Source organism: Phyllostomus discolor, chromosome 4 (genome assembly GCF_004126475.2).
Source record: "Phyllostomus discolor isolate MPI-MPIP mPhyDis1 chromosome 4, mPhyDis1.pri.v3, whole genome shotgun sequence".
NCBI lineage: Eukaryota > Metazoa > Chordata > Mammalia > Chiroptera > Phyllostomidae > Phyllostomus > Phyllostomus discolor.
Window position 1 is genome coordinate 195,686,770 of NC_040906.2, and position 21,841 is coordinate 195,708,610.

At 47.8% G+C, this 21,841-nt stretch overlaps 1 protein-coding gene across 2 annotated transcripts in view; it reads left to right on the forward strand.

The window, feature by feature from the left end:
- Positions 1 to 8,526: 8,526 nt before the first annotated feature.
- SAMD5 (sterile alpha motif domain containing 5) overlaps positions 8,527 to 21,841 on the forward strand; it is a 47,022-nt gene continuing 33,707 nt past the window's right edge. Inside the window, exon 1 of one of the 2 annotated variants that reach the window (XM_036024867.1) lies at positions 8,527 to 10,307. In XM_036024867.1, coding sequence (XP_035880760.1) covers positions 9,843 to 10,307 — 465 coding nt within the window. In that variant the 5' untranslated portion in view covers positions 8,527 to 9,842. The remainder of the gene's footprint in view (positions 10,308 to 21,841) is intronic. The other variant, XM_028510660.2, reaches the window with a different exon arrangement.

A 21,841-nucleotide genomic window follows, 5' to 3' on the forward strand; every position in this document is an offset into this window, starting at 1 on the left:
ATAGAAACTTGTGTGTCTAAACACATCTGATGAACTCATTAAGTGATTAAATTCGATCAGCTCATCATTAATAAATGCTCAAATTACTCCATCTTTACCTGGTGGGGGCCTGTTCGGGTTGGCTCCTGAGCCCTTTTGGCACGTCTAGCAGGCTTTGATAGATGCCTTGCCTTCTGGATGACAAACATTTCTCAATTGATCTAATTAATTTCCTTCATTACATCTAGAAGCAAACATTTCTTTAAGGAGTTGTGCAGTGGTGAATGATTAGAGAACGCAATCTGGGTGCTGGAGGTTGTATTACTTTTGGGTAAATCCTTTTTTCTACTCCTTTTTGTAGACACAGATAAGAAAGGGCTTGTTTTTTTTTTTAAAGATAAAATACATAAATTCTTATTGACATTTTAAATCAAAATTTAGGACTACAGAATTTTGTTTTTAAACCTCATTGATTTTACAACTCTATCTCCTTGCAATTATGCCAGAAATCTTATATCTCAATGAAACCAGTTCATTTGATGTAGACCACATTACATACATAATCGCTGCATAGTAATTCAAATACTACCAATAACAGTGTTACTACTGAGAATAATTTACTATTCATACTCTTCCTCCTTAGGTAAAGAGTAATACACACAAGTACTTTTCTCCATCTTGCTTCCCCACCCAAGTATGTAGTGATATGTGCCAGAACTCACCCCATGCTAGTTTATAGAAATCATTTTCATTTCTTTTCCCAGTTGCCAAGTACATCCTTGTGTTGATTAATCACAGCTTATTCCATCAGTCCCCTATTGATGGATATTTGGGCCGGTTTCAATATTTAGCTATCTCAAAAAGTGGTGTGATGCAGCACTTCAGGTCTTCTGCATACCTAAAAAATTTTTAAATTTTGCTAGTATATTCTAGAAATACATTCCTAGAAGTGGGATTGCCAAATCAAAGGCTCACAAACATTAAATTTGCTGGATCTTGTCAAATACCCTCCATAGGAGTTATGCTGGTTATTTGTTTATTTTGTTCTCATCTCTGCAGCTGCCATTTTCCCCTCCACAGTTTCCCTTTGAGATGCTGGTGCTGGGACTTACATCACACTTATGCTTTGCCAGCTGCCTGCCTGTGAGGTTTTGGCAAAAGTGGGCTTGACGTGAACTGCAAGGCCAACAGAGGAACGAGGGATTTGCTCTCTGCTTTGCTCCCTCTTCCCATCAGGGTCACCCCTGCAACAGTTTTTTATCCAGTAAGGGGAATCACAGTGTCTAATTTTCTCCTCTCCTTGGACCCTCTCTGGGGTATCAGCCTTAGCTGGGCAGCCACTCTCCCTGGAAAGCTCTGCTCTGCGGGCTTCCTCCTGGGAACTTCTCCTTGGAACTCCCTCCTGGGAACTTCTGAGGGACCTCCCCCATCGGATGGTGCTCCTCCCTCAGAGGTCTGAGCTCAACATCCTGGTGTCCTTGGTCCTGACCAACCCAACAGCTTGCCCTGGTCAGAGTTCTGCATCCACACTCAGCAAGGCTCCTCCTCCACGTTTCTATATTCCAATGATCCCAACCTCTTTCCTTTGTTCCCTCCCTTTATTTCCTCTGTTAATAGCTACTTCCTGAAGTTACCACACCTGAAATACTTAGTATGGGGAGGGGCTACTTTTTGTCTTCTAAATTCCTCAAAACCTGGTTAACAAGCTCTCTGTCAATTAAATAATGTGAACTTTATTTTTCTGACTAACTCCGAACAACACAGAGTTTATATCATTTTGCATTTTCACTCTCCATCCATGAGAATGTTTGATTTTCTATAGCCTTACCAACAGGTTTGTTGCTAAACTTTTGGATATTTGCTAATATGATAGGTAAGAAATGGTCTTTCATTATAGTTTGAATGTGCATTTCTTTATTTTGAGGAATGTAGAGAATGTTTTAAAATGAATATCCATTTGCATTTTTACTGGAAACTCTTTGGCCCATTTTTCTATAGGGTTGTTGACTATTTCCTTCTCTATTTTTAGGTGCTTTCTTTGGCAATAGCTGCATTGATCCTTGATTGTCATATATGTTCTAAAAGTGTTCCCACAGGGTGTCTGTCATTTGTCTTTTTCCTTTGCTAATGGCAGCTCATGTTTTAACTTTTATTTTGTTGACCATGTAAAATAAAGGTTTATCATATTTATGTAATCAAAGGTATTGCTCTTTATTTTTCCATTTCTTCTGGAAATTGAATCAAAATTAAGAAATTCTTCCTCATAGATTTACAGAGGAATGTCCCTATGTTTTCTTTTGATAAGAATATTGTTTCTTTATCTTTACATTTCTGATCCATTTGGGATTCATCCTGCTGTCCAGTATAAGAAATGTATCATTTCTATCTTTTTCTGGGCAGGTCCTAAAGATCTCCTTTCCTCGCCCATGACCAGCAAGTCCTCTGAGGTCAGAACACACTGACCGTGAGCAGGGACCTGAGGTCATGGCCATGGTCATAGGTTTGGGGGTCTGGGCTCACTCAGGCAGGCAGTGACACAACCCCAGTAAAGAGTCTAAAGTGTGTCTCTGGTGAAACTGGTAAGCTGAAAAGTTTTAAAGATTTATTCAAAACATTTACTATTCCCAGGTTTGTCAACCACACTTCTGGGAGCTGGGCTTTGCTGGTCTAAGGATCTGAGGTGCCATTCAGGGCTGATAAAAAAGGCCTGAGATTTCACATACACATCAACAGTGACGTCCAAGGTCAGAGGGAGTTTCAGGACTGTGATGTGCTCCACCTGCCCTTCTCCAAAGCCAGAAAAGGACACGCCCTTGGGCTGTCATAAGAGCTCTGACTACATGCGGATTTCTCATCATTTAAAGGCTCAAGAGTTATAGAGTATTTCAATAGCAAATGCAAAGCAAATAAGCAGGAATGAAAAATTTTAAAAACACATAAAATTACCTAAACTCTTTGGCTTCATCAAGAAGTCATGAGAACTTTGGGTCATCAAAAGCCAAATACATCTCAGGAATTTGTCCTCACAACTAAATGGAAGCAAACTGTTAGATGGGAATATTCATTATTCAGTTTGGATACCTGGTCATAAATTGAGAGATTTCATAGTTAGGGCTATGCAAATAACTCACACTTGTCTGAGGTAGATTTTGTCAGTATCACCTTACTTGCATAAGGTTAAATAACCTGACTTTTAGGTCCCAAGTTAACTTTGCTGCTTTAGATGTTTTACAAAAATGTACTCCTAAGAGCTGCTTATTATTATTTAACAAAATACCAGACCTATTGTTTTTACCTTGGGAAGCACTGAACTAACCTTTACTTCCTCTTTGTGAGAGCATTTTAATTTTTTTTATTCTTGCCATAGGACATGCTTATTAATTTTACAGAAAGGGTAAGGGAGGGGGAAAAAGGGGGAGAAACATTGATGTGAGAGAGAAACATCAATCGGTTGCTGTTGACATGCCAGGGGAGGGCCTGAACCCCGTGACTAGCAGATGGGAAAGGTCAGGGAGTCTAAACCACAGAACCAGTGATATGCCTCTCACACATGCCCTGACCGGGGACCAAACTCACAACCTAGGCATGTGCCCTGACTGGGGACTGAACCTGTGACCTTTCAGTTGGTGCCCAACTTACTGAGCCACACCAGCCTGGACTGTGAATGCATTTTAAAATATAGAATGTTTGGGGGTATACCAGAGATAAGAAGAAAAGAGTTTTTTAAAAAATGCATCTCATTTTATTTTCTATCCCTAGGAAGTTCTTACTTGACTCTCTTTCTTTTAGTGACCTCCAGGTCTCTAACTTTTTGAGCATTTTTTTAACTTTTCTTTTTTAAAGAAAGGCCTGTTATAATAGCAATAAATAATCTACAGGCATCCCGGGGCCACTCCCTCCTGTCCCCTGTCTCTCCTTCTTCCATGTGCTGCTGTCACTCACAAGCCTTAAGTGCACAGCTCACACGTGTTCCCAGATGCCCCGCCCAACGTGCCCCAGTTAGGATGCCAGCCCAGCTCTTCACCCCAGTCACCAGAGAACCGATTGTCTGTCCCGTCACTCAAGTCCATTGTGCTCATTTCTCCCTATGGCACATGTGCCTCCTGGATGCTCTTTAAGCTCATGGTTTATACAGAAGCAAGATATATTCCACATTGCAAGATGAATATTATATATCTTCGGCTTTTACAAGGCTAGGTACTCTGGAGACGGATGGTTAATAGATGTTAATGGAATTTAATTTTTATACACACTACGTGTGAACATTTATCTTCAAAATAAGATGGTGTGAAGCCTTACGCGGCATCAAAAAAAATTCAAAACAAATTATTTTTCACTCTGTGTCCTTAAATCAAGTTACAGAGACTGAACAAAGTAAGAAAAGCTGTTTTCTGTATATTTAGAATGTAAAACCTGAATATAATTACTAATGATGTAGTACACTGAAAGTATCAACAGGCATTTTGCCAGAGTTATTACCATTATGAAATATTTCTAAAATGGTGCCTGAAAAGAATCTTTCTCCACAACCCACTTTTCCATTCGTTTTCATTAGCCAAGAAGTCCTCTCTGGAAAAAAAGAAAATCTGGCCCCAAATGTATTAAATAATAATCAACAGGATAAATGTCTCAAAAATTTTTATAAAAAGAAACAACGCCAATAAAGCAATACCACTCAAAATACTTGTAATGTTGGAGGCGAAACAGCACTGGAATATCACTGGCAGATGGGGCCTTGGTTCAGCAACCTCCGTACCTGAGTTCTGGCTAAGAAAGAAGTCAGAGCACAGAACTCGGCGAATGATAAGAGAATTGTTTGTTTAGCAAGTCGAAGAGGTGGAAGAAGTGAGCCGGCTGGGCTGTGTGGGCCCAGGAAACAAGTTAGAGAGGCAAGAGAAGGGCCTTGGAACCTAGGAGGAAGAAATCAAGGATACATGCGGGGTGAGAGGGGGCAGCGTGAAGGAAAGGGGGAAAAGTTTGGGTGTGCTCCAGAGAGGGGTCTTTCTTGAGGGTTTTTATCTGGAAGTCCCAGGGGAGGATCAGTATAGACTATTCATCAGCTTTCCAGGTGTGTCTCCTCAGGGGTGTGGTCTCCACTGATTGGTCAGCCCGGCGGGGGGGGGGGGAGTCATTTGTCATCAAAGCTGATTCTGAGGTCAGTCATGGCTTTGCCCAACTGGTTTTGTTGCTTTTCTGGGCCTGGAGCTGAAACACAACAGGGGCCTGGATGTTATGTCTGGGGCTTCATGCTTAAGGGGTTGGTCGTGCGAGGGCTGGCATGGAACACCTATGAGGCTGTTCTCTGGCTCTGTTTTGCTTCCGCTAAGGGGGTCGACCGCATGACTACTGACATGCCAGGGGAGGAAAGGTCAGGGGAGGGCCTGAACTGCATGACTAGCAGACGGGAAAGGTCCGGCAGTCTAAACCACAGAACCAGCGATATGCTAGGGGGGAAAGGTCACCCTGGGAGTGGGATCCCACCCTACAATTGTCTGTTGCTAGGCACCCAGGGCTTGAGGCCCTGGGCGACCTTCTGTGCCTGGTTTATGCTCCTGGCTCTGCTCACGCCTAACTGCCAACCACAGTAATATTACAGGTACTTGACAGTGTGGGTTGAATGAATTATTTTTGTGTTCTAAGGCTGTGCTTAAAAGCATAATGCAACTTGTTTTTTTTAATTCTCACTGGAAGATAGCTTATTGATTGAGAGAGAGAGGAGGGAGAAAGAGAGAGAGAGGGAGAGAGAGAGAGAGAGAGAGAGAGAAACATCAATGTGAGAGAGAAAAATTGACCGACTGTCTCCATACACACCTCAGCTGGGGGACTGAACCTGCAAACTAGGTTTGTGTCTTGACCTGGGATCAAACCTGCCACCTTCTGGTGTATGGGATAATGCTCCAATCAACTGAGCCACCCGGCCAGGGTGCAACTTGCTTTTTTAAAGTGAACGGCTGTCTGGATGTAAATGTAGTCTAATTGTAAATTTTGCCTAATGTTATGTTGCACAGGATTTGGATAATTAATTGAAGGTAGAAGAAAATATCACCTCTGTAATCTTCCTAATTCATGAAACAACATATAAAACAACCCGTTTATTTTCTACATATTTAAAATACTTAGATTTCTCCAGTTCCAGCCAATGAAAAAAACTCTTTTTGCTTCAGGCCTGGCACTGAAGTGCCTACTTACTAAACATTTGATGAGTAAATGAATGATTTTGACAGTTGCCGGGCACTCAGAGCAAAAATGAGGTAATGCAGCGCTTCGTGAAGGACATGAGGAAACAGATCTGGGTTGTTGTCCCCGTTCTGTCACGAGGCAGCTATGTGACCTTAGGTAAATAAAGTGACCTTGCTGAGCCCTGACTTCCTCCAGGTAGGGCAGATGTCTGGGACGATCTCCAATGGCCTTCTAGCTCTAAAGCACTAGCTCTGAATCTTAAAATTAGCCAATTGTTCTTGCCAGTTTTACCTGGGACTTTAACTGTAGCTAGAGACACATCTTGGCTATAAAACTTCTGCGTCTGAGATTACACGGAGTATCCCCTAGAACCAAATGTATTAAAAGGGTCACTATGGGAATGCAAGCAGTGGAAAGACAGAAGCCCGAGGGCTTGAACAAGTGCAGGAGACAGGGAGGGAGAGGGGTAGCTAGAAAAAAGTGTCTCCATAGTTCACGGTAGTGAAGTCTCCCAGGAGTTTTCTCGGGATGTTGCAGCATCTGAGTTTTATTTATGGCTGATTAACAGTTGATGAATTTATAAAAGCCTTCTAAAGAGGGGACTAGGGTGCTTTATTTCCTAATTGGATGGTGACACCGCACATAAATAAAGGAGAATCAGTGCCGCCTGCTGGGAGACTCTTGGACATGGCAGGTTGGTGCTCCTCTCTCCGGTGATTTACTGGATGACCTTGGGCAAGTCATTCATCTTCCCCCAAACCAGTTCCCCTAATTATAAAGTGGAAATAAAAATACTTGCCGCCGTCACGGAGGATTAATGAGACAAGGTGAATGTCTGAGCTCCCACAGGGGAAAAGCCTGCACGTGAGCAAGCGAAGAACTGGGAAGCGGCACCGTTAGGCTATTTGTACAACGTGGGAAGGAAAACCACACAATAATAAGACCTGGAGCTGCAAGTTTCCTAGTGTAAAAAAAAAAAGGCGGGGGGAGTCCCTTTTAAGCAGCCCGATTTCTCTGGCATGCGCCACGGAACCGGCTGCAGACAGCGGAGGTTAGCAACTGCAAGACTGGCACTGTTTACCCATCCAGAGTTCTAACCTGTGCTCCTCTGTGAACGGTGACATCTCGGGGCAATTTCTTATTCTGTACGACACTGGACAATCATACTCCATACCAGATGGGTAGGTAATGTATACACACCTAACACATAGTAAGTTCCAAATAGACACCTGCTACAATTTCTGTTTTCGGCAGCATAATTCTAGCTGCTGGAATGCGTTCCTCCCCAAAGGGAAAGGTCCTTAGCGAAGAGCGTGGGGTGTAAAGGTAAACGTGGTGTAAACATTCACAGGTGTTTAAAAAGGTGTGTGTTGGGGGGGGTGGAGCGGAAGTGATGTAATGCCTTGAAGCTCACTTTCTTGGGCTGAATTAAGAGTTTGTGGGTCTTCAGACAACGCCTTTTAAAATTCTCCCACACGATCGCGAGGGGGCGCTGTGAGCCCACTTTGGCCGGGAAGAGGCCACGAGCTGCGCCCAGCGGAGAAGGCTAGGAGCTTGCAGCTTACAAGCACCCGGGGGGGAAAAACCCCCAAAATCTACCAGGGCCCACGACTCTAGCTCGGATTCCCCAAGGGGTGGCCTGGGTGACAGGAGGAGGGAAGAGAGGGGAGGCCCCTCCTAGCCTCACAGCTCTTTGCCCACTTTCCCCCTCCCAATCAGGTTCCTTTTGCCAGCTTTTCTGAATTTGGGATCCACGAGTCCGGGGCTTGGGAACCCAGGCAGCCCCGCCCCGCCGCCCCGCCGCCCCGCCAGCCCCACTGCCTGCTGTCGCAGCCGTAGGGAATATTTTGGGTGTGCCTATGTCTGGTGTTGTCCGGGGCAAAAGGACCAAAGCTGTCATCTGATTTTAAGGGGTCTGCGTCCCCAAAGGGGTTAAGCTTGGCCTTTCTGAATTCGGGAAAGAGGGACATCCCGCCAAAGGCCAAATGCGCGGGTCTGGAAAAGACTGTAAAACAACCATTTGTCACCCTCCAAGGTCGGGGCTAGGCGCCGTCTGGCACGCCCCACGCGGACTCCTTCAGGAGAAGTCCCGTTCAGGTCCTGGCATAGCTCAGGTGCATAGCTCAGGAACTCGAACGGCCTTTCTGCCAAAAGAGACCCGGAGACAGTGAATCCGCCCAGCAGAGTACCTCGACCAAAAATCTCTTAGCCCCAGGAAGAGATACTCAGGGAAATTTAGAGGAGGTACTGGGTCTGTTCCACCTGCCGCTCCTGTCCCCACGCTCCCAGGCGCTAGCTCAGGCTTTGGGCATGATGGGAAAACTCGGCGGATTTTGGTATTCCCTGTAGAGAGAGTGCCGCGGGCGGAGCTGTCTGAGCACCTCCTGTAACTCGAGCTGGGGGTTGGGGGACCCACGTCAACGCGCCCCAGAGACCGGAGAAATCTGCTTCCCGGGCTCCAGGACTGAATGCCTTGACGTGTCCCCGGGGGCAGAGACGCCCGGGGCGTTCGAACAGAATGCAGAGTGGGGGGACCGAAGAGAAAGCACAGAGGGGTCGAAGGCAAGGGGACCCGGCAGAAAGTATGGTGGGGGGGCCGTGCGGAATGCCAACCGTGCGGAGAGTACAAACCATCCCAAACTTTCGCAGATCCTAGGGTCTAGGACGGGGAGAGCCAGCCAGTAGCAACACTCGCTTCTGCTGCCCAGCCTACCCAGCTGCAGCGAGGAGGGGCCGCGCGCAGCGCGCGCTGGACGCTGGCGGTCCCCACGTCGCGCCCACCCGCGGGGCCAAAGCAACGCCGCTCCGGGCACTGAGCTGCCGCCCACGGAAGCAGCCAGACCTCAGGTCTCTGGCTCGCCCGCAGAATCGGAAGAAGCGGGATTCAACACGGACCGGAAAAGAAGGGAACTTGACCTCACAGCCTCGCCCAGCCAGGTGGGACGGACAGTACTTGCCTGCCCTTGGGCAGCCCGCGGGCGTGCAGCCTGGAGTCAGGGAGGCTGGGGACGACCTGAGCGTAGAGATTTCCACGGGCTAGAGAAACCGGATTAAAGAGAATAGTGAAGAGCCCTCCAAGCAGCCGCTGGAGCGCGGCAGTTTAGAAGACACCCCCTCCCCACTAGGAGGACGACAGTGACACGCACTCGCTAAGACGAGGCGCTCGAGGGCCGCCGCGGGTCTGCGCGGGAGCCTCCTCCCCAGCGCGGGGCGTGCGTTCAGACGCCGACAGCGGCGACCAGAAAGCGAGATGTGCCGTGCAGCCCCGGGACTGCCCCGGCTGGGGAAACTCCGGGGCGGCGCCGCGCACCACTGACCCCTTGCGGGTCCGAGGGGTGTGCCGCGCCCCGCCCGCCTCCGCCCCCTCTCGCGTCCGCCGCGCGCGCCCCTCCCCGCGGCGGCAGCGGCGCTTCCAGGGGCGGCGCGGAGCGGCTCGCCCAGCCGCCAGAGCCTGCGAGCTCCAGGCTGCTTGGGGAATTCACTTCGCCGCTCTTACGCTTCTCCGTCCTCCGGATTCTTCTGATGGCTCTGTGTCTTGGGCTCTATCCTTTCTTTTAAAAGGAAAACTTTACTGCCATTTGGCTTTTCCCCTTGGGGGAGAGGATTAAAAGTTCCGAGAACTGAAGCCGCCGGTCCGGCTCCGGCGCTGGGACGGCGAGTGCCGGCGGGGCTGTAGTCCCACCATGTGCACCAACATAGTTTACGAGTGGCTGAGAGCGCTGCAGCTCCCGCAGTACGCGGAGTCCTTCGTGGATAACGGCTACGATGACCTGGAGGTGTGCAAGCAGATCGGGGACCCTGACCTGGACGCCATCGGGGTGCTGGCGCCCGCACACCGCCGCCGCATCCTGGAAGCCGTGCGCCGGCTGCGCGAGCAAGATGCCGCCGCCGCCGGCCTCTACTTCACGCTGGAGCCGCAGCCTCAGCCCGCGCCGCCCGGACCGCCCGCGGCCCCCCGCCCCACCGGCCGCCGGGGGGAGCCGTGCGGCGGCCCGGCCCAGGGCACCCGCGGGGGCCCCTGCAGCCAGACGACCGCCCCCCACAGCAGGGAGCTGGTGAGCTACCCCAAGCTGAAGCTGAAGATCATGATCAGGGACAAGCTGGTCCGCGACAGCATCCACCTGAGCAAACCCCCGTACTCCCGCAAGGTAAGGAGGCGCCGCCCCGGAGGGGACGCCCAGCCGCCGCAGCCCAGGCTCGGCGGCCCGGCTCCGGGTGACTGTGGGCAGGCTAGAACGCTTTGGGCGTTTGGGATTCTCTTCTGTGTTCTGTCTGTCCTCGCTCGCTGCTCCTTTCTGCCTGGTGTCACTAGCGGCTAGTAAAACGGGATCTTGGGCTCGGCTGTTAATTCTCAACTCGGACCAAGTCTCTGTGTGGGCTCCTCTGCTCCCCTGTCAGCAGCTGGACTCCATCCAGACGCAAAAGGGCAGTTGCCGGTACCTCTGTGGTCGAGTCTGGGTTTGAAGGTACCAGAAGGATGCTTAATGTCTGCATTATCTCCAGCCTTCCCTGTGTCAGTTCTTTTCCTGATCTTTTTGAGAAACTAAGGCAAAGAGTGGGGAGTCGTGCTCTCCGTTGTTCTCAGTTCCATAAAGTCAGATCCCGGCTGCACGCTTGAAAAGCGGACCGGTGACCTGGACATCCTGGTGGGAAAGTTAACCAAACACACGTCAGCCCACTCGGGACAAGTTCCTTCGACTTGGGCAGAGAGAGGTAGTAGGTGCTGAGGACGCTGGACGCCGTGGGGCCGCCCAGGTGTGCTGTCAGGTCTGTGCCCTGTGCCCCGTTTGGTCTGGTATTCGTCCTGAACAGACGGAGTAGGTGCAGCTGTGACTTTTAGAAAGCCCGAGGGGCCTTGCGTTTGCAAGAGTGGGGACACAGCACGAGGGAGTGAGACGTTCAGGACCCGGCGAGGAGCTCCCTGCGCAGGAGCTTCCGGGAAGGAGCCTGAGGTTCCAGCGGCTGCTCCGTAAGGAAGGGTGACATGGGCGCCTGGGCGTGGCATGGTTAAGGAGCAGACAGTCTCGTTTCACACAAGAGCTCTGCGTCTACCTGGACCTGTTCCACGTGGGTTTGTCCAGCCCTCTGGGGAGGGGGTCCTGACTGGAAAGGGAGGAAGGGAGACAGCACAGGGGATCCTCCAGCCTGCGGGCACTTACCCAGGGAAAGGGGCACCTCAGCCGGAAAATCGGGGCATGGGGAAGCCCGGGGCTGGGGGTTGGGGGTTGGGGGTCGGGGGTGGGGGCCATGAAATGGGAAAGATGCTGTAGCTGGAGGGGGATGTAACCAGCACCCTACCAGGGAAATGCCTCATAATATGTGGATATTATGAGAAAAGCTCATAATATCTGGACTGAAGGAAGTTCAAGAGAAAACGGCAAAAAGTAGATAACAGTATCCAGGTTGGACTCAAATGAAAGGTTTAATATTATCCACATGTTAGTTTGAAAGACAGACAATTCAGGTAACTTGCTCGAGTGCATACATCTGAGCTCTGAAAACTATACAGAGGACACGTCCGGAGGACAGTCCCCCTCACATTACACCCCTGTTCCGGTCACACGCTGACTGTGTGGCTGACGCGTGCCCAAACCGGGGGGATGGAGAGGAGGGCATGCTTTCCCCAGGCTGGTGGGTTAGAGTTCTGTCCAAGTGTGGACAGAGGGGCGGGGCCAGCAGTGTCACAGCCCATGTCTGGAGTCAGCGGGTCCAAGGAGTTCAAGGTCAGACTTTTGTGACTCACATTCCAGGAAGGGAGGCGGGCTGAGGTTGAGAGAATGGAAGAACCTGGGCACGTGGTAAGTTCAAGTCCTGGACAGCAAGGGAGGCAGAGGACAAGGGGTGTCGTTAGGGCTTGCTTATTTTTGAGGACAAGAGGTTAGTAATGGGGCTGAGAGGGCAGAGGTGTGGGGGGTTGGGGGGGAAGGAGGGCTGGAGGTGAGAGTGGGGCGCCAGAAGTAACACGTTTGGGTTCTGAGACTTGAAGAGACAAGACTAGATACCAACCTTAGAAGCTGAGAAAGATTCCTCAGTGCAAGAAAATCGGTTCCGAGGACTTGAAATGTCTGGGCAGAGACTCCGGACTGTGGGCTGCCGCCTAGAGCAGTACACGAGACGGTAATGCATTCCAGCGGGTGCAGTTTATAGGAGAAGATTTCGCCTTACATTGTGATGCCATGTACTTTCCATGTAAATAATTGTTTCAGTCAGCTGCTATATAAATCTCATGACAACAATGTTGGATGATAAAGATAGATCCCCCTGCACTTTCTGTACACATTTAAGGGAGACCAAAACATGGAGGTGACATAGTTAACTTTAAAAATAATTCTGTCACTGCATGTGTACATAGTTGTTACAAGTAAAACAAACACAGAGATTGAAACTGACATGTGATTGATGTAACCCAAACTGGGCTTGCGGGTCTGCAGCGCCAGATCACAGGAGTCATTGCGCATTTGCTTATCTGTGTGTTGTCGCATAAGTTTTGCATGTTTAATTATTTCAGGATTTGTTTTCTGATGCAGCTTTTTTCTTTGCAGACAGTGCCAGGGCTATTTTTTTAAAAATGTGATCTGTGTTATAATTCGTCCAGATTCCTTGGCTCTGTCGCGATCAGAATGTGTAGGGTTCGTCATACACATTTCGAATTCTGCTTGTGAGAGCCGGCCTCGCCTGTCCTTCACGGTCATTTGCATCGTTGCTCCCTGTGATTTTCTGTACTGTGATGAGAATAGCAGACAGCATCAGAAGTGGATTATGCGGAGGGCGATCACGGCAGGAATAGTGAAGCTGGCAGGGAAAAGAAAGTTGAGAGATTTCTCCCAAGAATCACCTGGGAGGACTGTAAGATTTAAGGTTTGCTACAGTGACATTTAACCTTCCTGGGTGCTGAGCTACAGGTGTGTGCATTACCTCTTATCATCAGTTGTCACGCTGCCCACTCAGGTGAGTTACAGTGTAAGTAACAAGTAGGTTTCTCTTGTTTTGCAAAGGAGGCCTGTAGCTTTGGAAAGAGCACCTGGACTCCAGGCCCTCTCCTCTTATTGAGCACCTCTGACTGCCCTGGTTTCTGCCTCAGTGAGGCGAGGAGCCACTGTTTTCACAGGGTGGGCACTGGGTAAAGCTTTCATACATCCTTGCGCTACTTGCCCAAGGTCCTTGCCAAATCCTCCTGCTAGGCTCCAGGTTACCGCAGTTGGCAGCATGCAAAAGCCTTGCCCTCAAGGAGCTTCAGGTCTAGCAGGAAAGACATAACATGAATGAACAGTAATGGCTGAGTGTGATGATGGCTTTGATAGGGAGCACGTGCAATCATGGACAGGTGCATCCAATCTAGTCTGCAGGGAGGTGGGGGTGAAGGCCAGCTTTCCAGAACTGGAATTTTATCCGAGAATCAAAGGTTGGGGGCGTTTAGCCTGAAGAAGAGGAGAGTCTAGGGTACGGGTGTTCTAGGCAGAGGGGACAGTGTGTGCAGAGGCCAGAAGGGGAGCAAGTTTTGCATGCAAAGGGATTTGATGGAATTTAGCCTGGTTGGATGAAGCCCAGAGCACTGGGAGGAAGTGGCGAGAGACGGAGAGACAGACAGTGGCTGGTCCTGGGTGGCCCTGAAGCCGTATTGAGGAGTTTGGAGTGTATCTCCAGAGGGGAGCTACTGATGGGTCCTGGCCAGGGGCAGGGTGACAGTTAGGGGGTGGCCGCAGTGTCAGGAGAGATCTGCTGCTGGCCTGGACTGCTAGTGATGGTGGGAGGGGAACAGGGGAGGCAGTCCAGTGGCAGAATTGACAGAAGCTGATGACTGTTCAAATGGCAGGCCGAGAGGGGCGGGGGTGGGGATGGCACACAGATTTCTGATGTAAGATTCCAATGTCATTGCTGGAACTAGGGGGCCCAGGAGAAGACAAGTCTGGGGAGAAAGATGTTGCTTTCAGGTTTAAATCCTGTTGCACCAGGATTAGGGAGATGAGCAGAGGAAGGAAAACTAAGGGAGGCGAAAGGGGAGAGCGGAGAGGTGAGGCAGAGGTGGGTGGTAGTGGCCTCCACAAGCCGGTGGAAACTCGAGGCTTCCAGGAGGGGGGACTGCTCAGGAGGGCACACCCCGGCCAAGTAGGAAGCAGATCTGTGCTGTGGTGTCTCTGAAGTGGCAGGTTCAGGTGGTGGGACCGGTGAGAGGAGGTAGGAACAGGGAACACCGACAGCCTGTTTTTAGTGTGTGTAAGACTTTTCTTTTTTTTAAGAGCAGTTTTAGGTTCACAGCCCATTGAGAGGAAGGTGCAGAGAATTCCTGCGTACCAGCTGTCTCCACACATGCATGGTCACCTCATTGTCAGCATCCGCCATCAGTGGTGCACTGAGGACGGTGGACCAACCTGAGTGGCTGGGTCAGAGTCACCTGTAAAGTCCATAGCCTACGCTGGGGGCCTCTCCTGGCACTGTGGATTCTGCAGATTTGGGAAAATGTGTAATGACACCTAGCTCCCATTCTGGTATCACACAGAGTATGTTCGCTGCCCCGAAAATCCTCTTTGCTCTGCCCATTCATCCCTCCCTCTCACCCACTGTGAATTTTTCACCCTCTTCGAGTATTTACCTTTTCCACAATGTCATATAGTTGGAATCACGCAGTGTGTACCCTTTCCAGAGTGGCTTTTTTACACAGCAATACACATTTAAGTTTCCTCCATGTCTTTCCATGGCTTGATAGCTCGTTTTTTTAATTTTAATTTATTCACTTACAGTTGCATAGCCCCTTTCTCTTTAGCACCGAATAATATTCCACTTCCTGTATGCACCAGAGAACTTTTTGACAAAATCGGATGAGAAGATAGATCTGAGGCATCAGCTAGAGGAAGAAGAGAGGCTTTGGGTCGACGGAAGAGTTTTGTGGATTTTTTTTTTAAGGATGAGAGAAACGGGAGCATGTCCAAGTGTTGGTGGCAGGATCCAGAGAAGGGGAGCAGTGAGGAGACGGGAGAAAAGGACACAACCCTGGAGGTCAAGGTCCCAGAGAAGGTGGGAGGGAATTGTGCCCAGAGCACTGAATGGGAAGTGCGTTCCCTTCCATCCAGCGGGGGAGGGGAACCTTCGCTGTGGTGGACAGTGGGAGAGGAAGGATGGCCGAGGAGACGGGGACCTTTGTGGGGGTGACACTGAAGAGCTCCCAGTGCTCCTGGTTCTGGGCCCAGCTCAAAACTAGCAGTTCTCCCAGCCTCTCAGTACATGCAGCAGCGCAGCACAACCAAACGAGGAATGTGCTGCTTCCAAAATGTGAAGAAGCCCATTAGGCCTTGTGCCCCTTTTTTACTTGTAGGAAGGGACTGATACAACATCCTATCCTCACGTCAGGAAGGATATCTCAGTGTGCACCCCAGGACTCCTGAGCACTTTACTCAGTTAGAAGGCCCTGAAGTTTTGATGGATTTCCCACCTCCCTACATGGAGATGTCTCACCAGTAAGTTGCAGCCTGTGCATATTAACAGGCATCGAGAAAAAAGCACCTGCCAGGTGAATCGCCTGGCTCCTGGGAGGTGCTCCCTTCTGTCGGCACCTGTTACCCAGCACCCAGCTTTGCTGGGACACTCCGGCCTCTGGGCACGTGTCCTGTGTACAGAAGGGCGGGTTGTGTCGGGTCTCGTTCCTGATAGTAGAGCTGTGTGGCAACTACTCAGTGGTGTGTTTTTGGTGCAAATGATTTCCTGTGTCCCTGAGGATACAATGAACAAAAAATGATTTTTTAAACTATGTAAACGTTTCAGAATTTAGATATTCAACATGAAGTTGAACTCTTCAAAACAGGCGCTGGGTCGAGGACAGTGTTGCAGCTGCTCGAAACGTTTTGGAGACTCTGGCGTCGGCAGAACCCTCCTCAGAGCATTGCCAGGGTGGCTGCCTGCCTTCTTCGAAGGTGGCCCTGGCTTGGGGTAAACAGCTACAGTAATTTGGAAGCAAACCAGACCATTAAGAGTCATGGCATTCAATAAAACGTGCGATGGCAACCAGAAACTAACAACATGAGTCTGGCTTTAGAATTTACATTTGTAATCCCCTTCGTATTTTCAGACCCTTAAAAATATGCCGTTGGGGTGTATCTGTGTTGCCAATACGGGCATTTCTCGACAAGGCTTTTCAAAACACGAAAGGCAATGAATTCCGCGTGGGTTTGCGGAGAGCAAGGCACTAGTCATGGCCTCTCCACATAGAGCATGAATGGGAAGGCCCCGTGGCCCCGAAGGAGAGGAATTAGATCATCTGCACCCACATGACAGTCAGTGGCGGCACTCGACCGGGTGACCTGGATCTGGGGAGTCTCGTGGTGTCCTTATGGTGTGTCACTGGCTTGTCCTGGTCTTAGAAGGCTCCTTTCCCTGCAGCGTCATCGCAGGTCTTACCCAAGCCGTAGCTGCGCCTGTTCTTTCTTCCTCACTTAGAAGAAGCTAAAGGGAGCTGCAGGAAGGATGCCCTCTCCAACGTCGTCAGCTCTGAGGTCGTTGTCTAAGGTACGCCATGAAAAATAAAAAAGGAAGAAAGAACTTGATGAGAATACAATTTTTGAAAGAGGATGTCAGGTTCCAGATTCTGGTTGACCAGAAATACGTTCTGAAGTGAATTTCCTTGAAGTAAGGTGGCTCAGGTGACGTGAACTTGGCCAGGGCCGGCCCTTGAACTATGTATATAAGGGGTCTCTGAGGTATTTGGGAGGACCTGGCCTGTGGGGAGGAGGGAGAGTTCACCCAGAACCATGGTGGCCATGGCTTCTTAAGGTCATGGCCTGTGGAGAACCGGAAACAGCATCGAGTCCTTGGCTCTAGCTAAGGCTTACTGCTACTACTACTAGCACTTGAGTTGAAAGGCTTTCAATGGCTACTTTCTAAGTTTTATGGGAAAAAATGCTACTCCAGATCAAGCACTGATGTGGACCTGGAGAGGCCTGGGAGGAGCAGGAAGGGAATCCTTGTTTTCAGTCGATATAAGATGGATCAAGGGCAAATGACTAGACCGTGCCAAAAGGCATTAAGTCTCTCTTACACTGAGACTACATGACATCTGATAGTTGAAGACATTTTCATTACTGCTTCTAACAGAAGTAAATGGTCTATTGAGCTCAAAAAACCTTACCATTATGTTTCCATAAAGTTATAAATATAAAAAATAGGGCCTATTGTATTTGGACTATGTCAGAAGGAGAAGGGAAATAAGTAATATATATTCTTTTTTTTACCAAAATCATAATGAGCAGATTTTCCAAATTATAAGGTATTTTCCCTAGAACATTTCATAGCTTTATAACAAGAGCAGAAGTGTATCTACTGTATCTGACACCCAGAGTGTCTCATTATTTAACACCCCACCTCTACTTGACAAAATTATTTTAGGTAATAGTCAAGGAATAATTCATAGTAATTATTTTCTTGATATCTTCTTTAGTTTTGAAGCAAATAACCATTAAAATAAAGAATATACTTCAACTTGACAGTATTTAAATTTAGTAAAAGTATTTCACCTATGAAATAGAATTTACACTTAATCATACACACGACATAATTTTATCACCTCCTTTATAGGAATTGTAGCTTTTATTTCTGTGTTTTAGTCTTATTGCCTTGGCTGCAATTTTATTTAGCAGCGTTAAATAATAAGGATAATTATGTATTCTTGTCATATTTCAAATTTTAATGGAAATGCTTCTGCTATTAGCTGTCCGCTTAAGACAGACATGATGTTAAAAAAGCATCTTTGTTTTCCTAATTCTGTGGGCCTTTTTATTGGGAATGCATATTTGATGTTACTAAATGTCTTTTTAGCAACTCAGAATAATTGAGGAGTCTTCTCCTTCGTGTGCCTAGTGTGGTTATGTGTTACGTTGAGAGATTTCCTAATACTAAACCATCCTTACGTGGCTGGGGTGAACTAAATAATGAAATGACATCTTTTGAAGTGAGGGGGGGAATCCTGTAATCTGACTCCTGGATCATCACCACGATCTTTTCCATCCCACACCCTTTCTTCCATGATTGACGTCTGACACTCACCCTCTGTTTGTTGACCACTCCGACAATCGTCGGCAGGACGTCATGTATCCAGGGGTGGGCAAAAGTGGACTTACAGTTGTGAGTAGGTGAAACACGGTTTATTCTCATATTAGTATTTATGTATTTATTATTATATTATTTATTTGTATTGCTTGTCTTAACATTCTTGTTATTATTTCATATCCTTACTTATGATTTATCTCGTAGGTAGTGAGGGCTGGTAATCCACCTACTTTTGCCCATCTCTGTCTGTGGATGTATTATAGTGGACATCCCGTGGGTAGCTTTCTGGAGGTTGCACACTCTGTCACCGGAAGCACAGAGGCAGGGACAGCTGTGAGATTGGGGGGGGGGGACGAGCACTGACCCTTGTTGCTCACAAGGTGACAGCCACGCAGGTGTGGGCAACAGTGTAGTTTTCTGGCAGTTTGGTTTCTGAACCGGGCAGGGGCTGGGGCGTGGGGGCTGTGGGGGGCGGGGGGCGGGGCAGAGACTCTGAGGCGGGGGAGGGGGGACTCCCTACCGATTGTACTGTTTTCACAGCTTCCTCCTCGTCTCCCACTCACTGCCTCTGGTCCCCCACTCCCCCTCAACCCTTCTGTTCCCTCCCTGCCCCTGCCCCACCCCAGGCCCTTTAGTGGAGCAGGCAGATGGGGGGCCGCTGGCCACGTGCCCTGTTAAATTCAAACCCTGGTAAAAGAAACTGAAGGTGCGCATTAATCTGAGTGTCTGGCTCTGCGTAGAAACAACAGCCCCATGTGTAACAAAAATAAAACTGAAAAGCCCTGTTGAAATACAATGATAACAAACCCTTGATTTACATTTACACATTGGTTAACAGGTCAAATAGAATGATGGTTTAAAGGCCACTGAAGCAAGGATTAAAGATGGGGTACAGGAGTGGTGCGTTTCTCCAGAAAACACCCACAGCGGGTTCTGAGTTCAGCTGAATTTGCAGAAATGGAGGCACCCAAAGCTCCCCAAGCGAGCCATCCATCATGTGGTAAAGATATAACCTCTTTAAAGGAGCCATGTATCAACAAGAGTGGAACATTGCTGGCTTACGAAGCGCTCCTCTGGGAAACTCTTGATTGACAAAAGTCCCACCGCACTAAATAGCAGCAATATTTTCATAGCCGGGAAGTCATAAAGCCATAGTTAATCTTCATGAAAAGAAAATATTTTACATTTAAAAAACCAGAGTTAATTTTGAGACTTACTCCCTATAGGATCTGCTTAAGGTGAAAAGTCACTCTACCTAAATGTGAGAGAAAGAAATCGTTGATGTGCTCAGTTGTTAATTGCGTCCAAGGTCTGTGCCCTAGTCGCTGTGGTTTATAAAGCATCTGAAGAAAGGATGGAATTGGTTGGTATTTGGGATCACACAAACCCACGCTCTACCCCTGGCTTGTTGGGGCTTGTGCAGTCGGAAGAAATTCAAGATATGCATATCGTATCCACTTCAGATTAGAGTTGAGCCAGAGGCTATGCGAAGTAATTACTCTTTTGAAATCTACTTCATTACGGAGAGGTGATGGAAGAGTTGGAGTCAGGTTGCTGACATTAACTTGGGGTTTTATTGCTGTCATTTTAAATCAGAGATTTTACTGCCACTTCTTGGCATAGCAGCTTGGGCCGGCATATTTATCCGTTCTTAAGATCCCTTATATTGGACATGGTAGTGGATCGGAGGTCCTGGTGGTCTTGTGATTGTTTATTAAACCACTGACGATAACGTGCTTGAACTGCAGAGCCATACTGGTTACATACTGTGGCAGGAAGTATGATATTTTTATCACCCCCAACATGGCCATTTTGAGGTTCACATGCTAAATAATATTTATATTGAAAGTGATTTGCGGGGGGCGGGGGAAAGGGACTGTGTTCTTTGGAAGGCAGGCGGTTTGGAAAAGAGGGAGCTCCCAGAACAGTGGACTCAACCGGTATTCCAAACACCTTTCATGGTGCCCCGATTTCATTAATTGCGAAAATTAGACTTATTCCTAATTCAGCCAAATACTAATTACGTATGAATGTTTGATTTGCCTCTTCACAGCTGGAGGGGACTTCTCTGGTGCCTCAGCCACCTGCCTCACTCTCCCCGTAGGGTTTGCAGAGCTAAAGTCCCATTTTCCACCCCTGCCTACACTGACTTTCATTTTCAGCACAGACGTGCCCAAGTCAGGGTCCGCGCCCTGCTGATGGAGGCCTCTCCAGGCTCAGTGTTTGAAAAACAGCTTGAAATATGCAGAATGATAATAGCGGTGATAGCGGTTTATATTATTTATTAAGTGTGCTTTCCTGCATTATTTCATTCAATCCTCATAACAGCCCTCCGAGGGAGATGGTAGTTTGGCCATCCCTATTTCATAGACGAGGAAAAGAAGCTTAAAGACCTGAAGTAACTTGTCCACAGTCACACGGTTAGCAAACCGGGGGTTCTGGCCCCAGAGCCCGTGGTCCTCATGCTATGCAAGTCTGCCTGAAAACATTGCTTAAAGGGGTTTTTCTATCTACTTACGGGTTTGGGAGTGGATGAGTCCCAGACATTTACTTTTTTAAAAAATTAATAGCATACAAATTAGTATGAATTTCAAAGATGTTATGGTAGAATGAAGTCATATTTTATATTCAATTTAAGACAAGGAGAATTCCTTCCTTCTTTCAGCATGTATTAATTACAAATACTGATGGACAAAAGGGGACGAGATGGTCATGTATAAATTAAGTTACACCAATTTGGTGACAAAATGTCCTGTTCATCTTGAGCACCCACTGATGAAGTGATTAGCAATCATGGCAATGTATGTGATTGCTACTGTGTGCCATACTGTGCAAGACAGGTATTGGTTCTCCTTGGTTCAACGTTTCAGGAGTTTTTGCTGTATTGATGTCTTTGCTAAATTCATACTTTGCTATTTTAGTTGATAAGTTCTTAAGATCCAAGGCTTTCCTTCTTTTAGACAAGTGGAGAATAATATGGGAACCAAGCGTTCAATCAAGTGATCCTTTTCTTACTTGGAATAGTTCTTGAAGTTAATTTGAGTTGCTTTCGTAGCCTCCAGCACAGCTTTTGAATACCCACGGTGGCATATGGTGTTTGGGGTTTGGAAGCAGCCGAAAGTCATTTGGGTAGACGAGTTAGCTAGTGGGTAGTCCTATTTTTAGTCTCAAAACCCACACGATCAAATGGAAAACAAAACAAAACAAAAGTGATACTACCAAGTGATAAGGCTGGTTTTCTCAGAAATGTGCATTTCAGTGGAGAAATGATTTATTCATATCTTGATCATGTAAGTAACTCCACTGTTGTAATAAGCAGAGTCTCCCTACAGAAGTTACTTTTAAAGATACTTTTTTTTGCATATACATCTTTGTTTTGCTTTAAAAGATCTGTTTAATCATTTGTCGTAAGTATCCCCTTTGCTTAGATTCATTGTTTGAACGGTCTCTTTTGGTGTTAAAATTAAGAATAAATACTTGAAATTCAGAGGGTAGCAATGATAAACTTACAGAAATAGGCTGTCTTCTAGACATTAATTGTGAACGGGAAGTGGCCTGTTCTGAAGAATTAGTTGACACGTTGTATGGTTCCAGTAAGCCTGAGGACCCCCCCACCCCCCTCCGTTACCTCTGCGAACGTCAGCGTGTC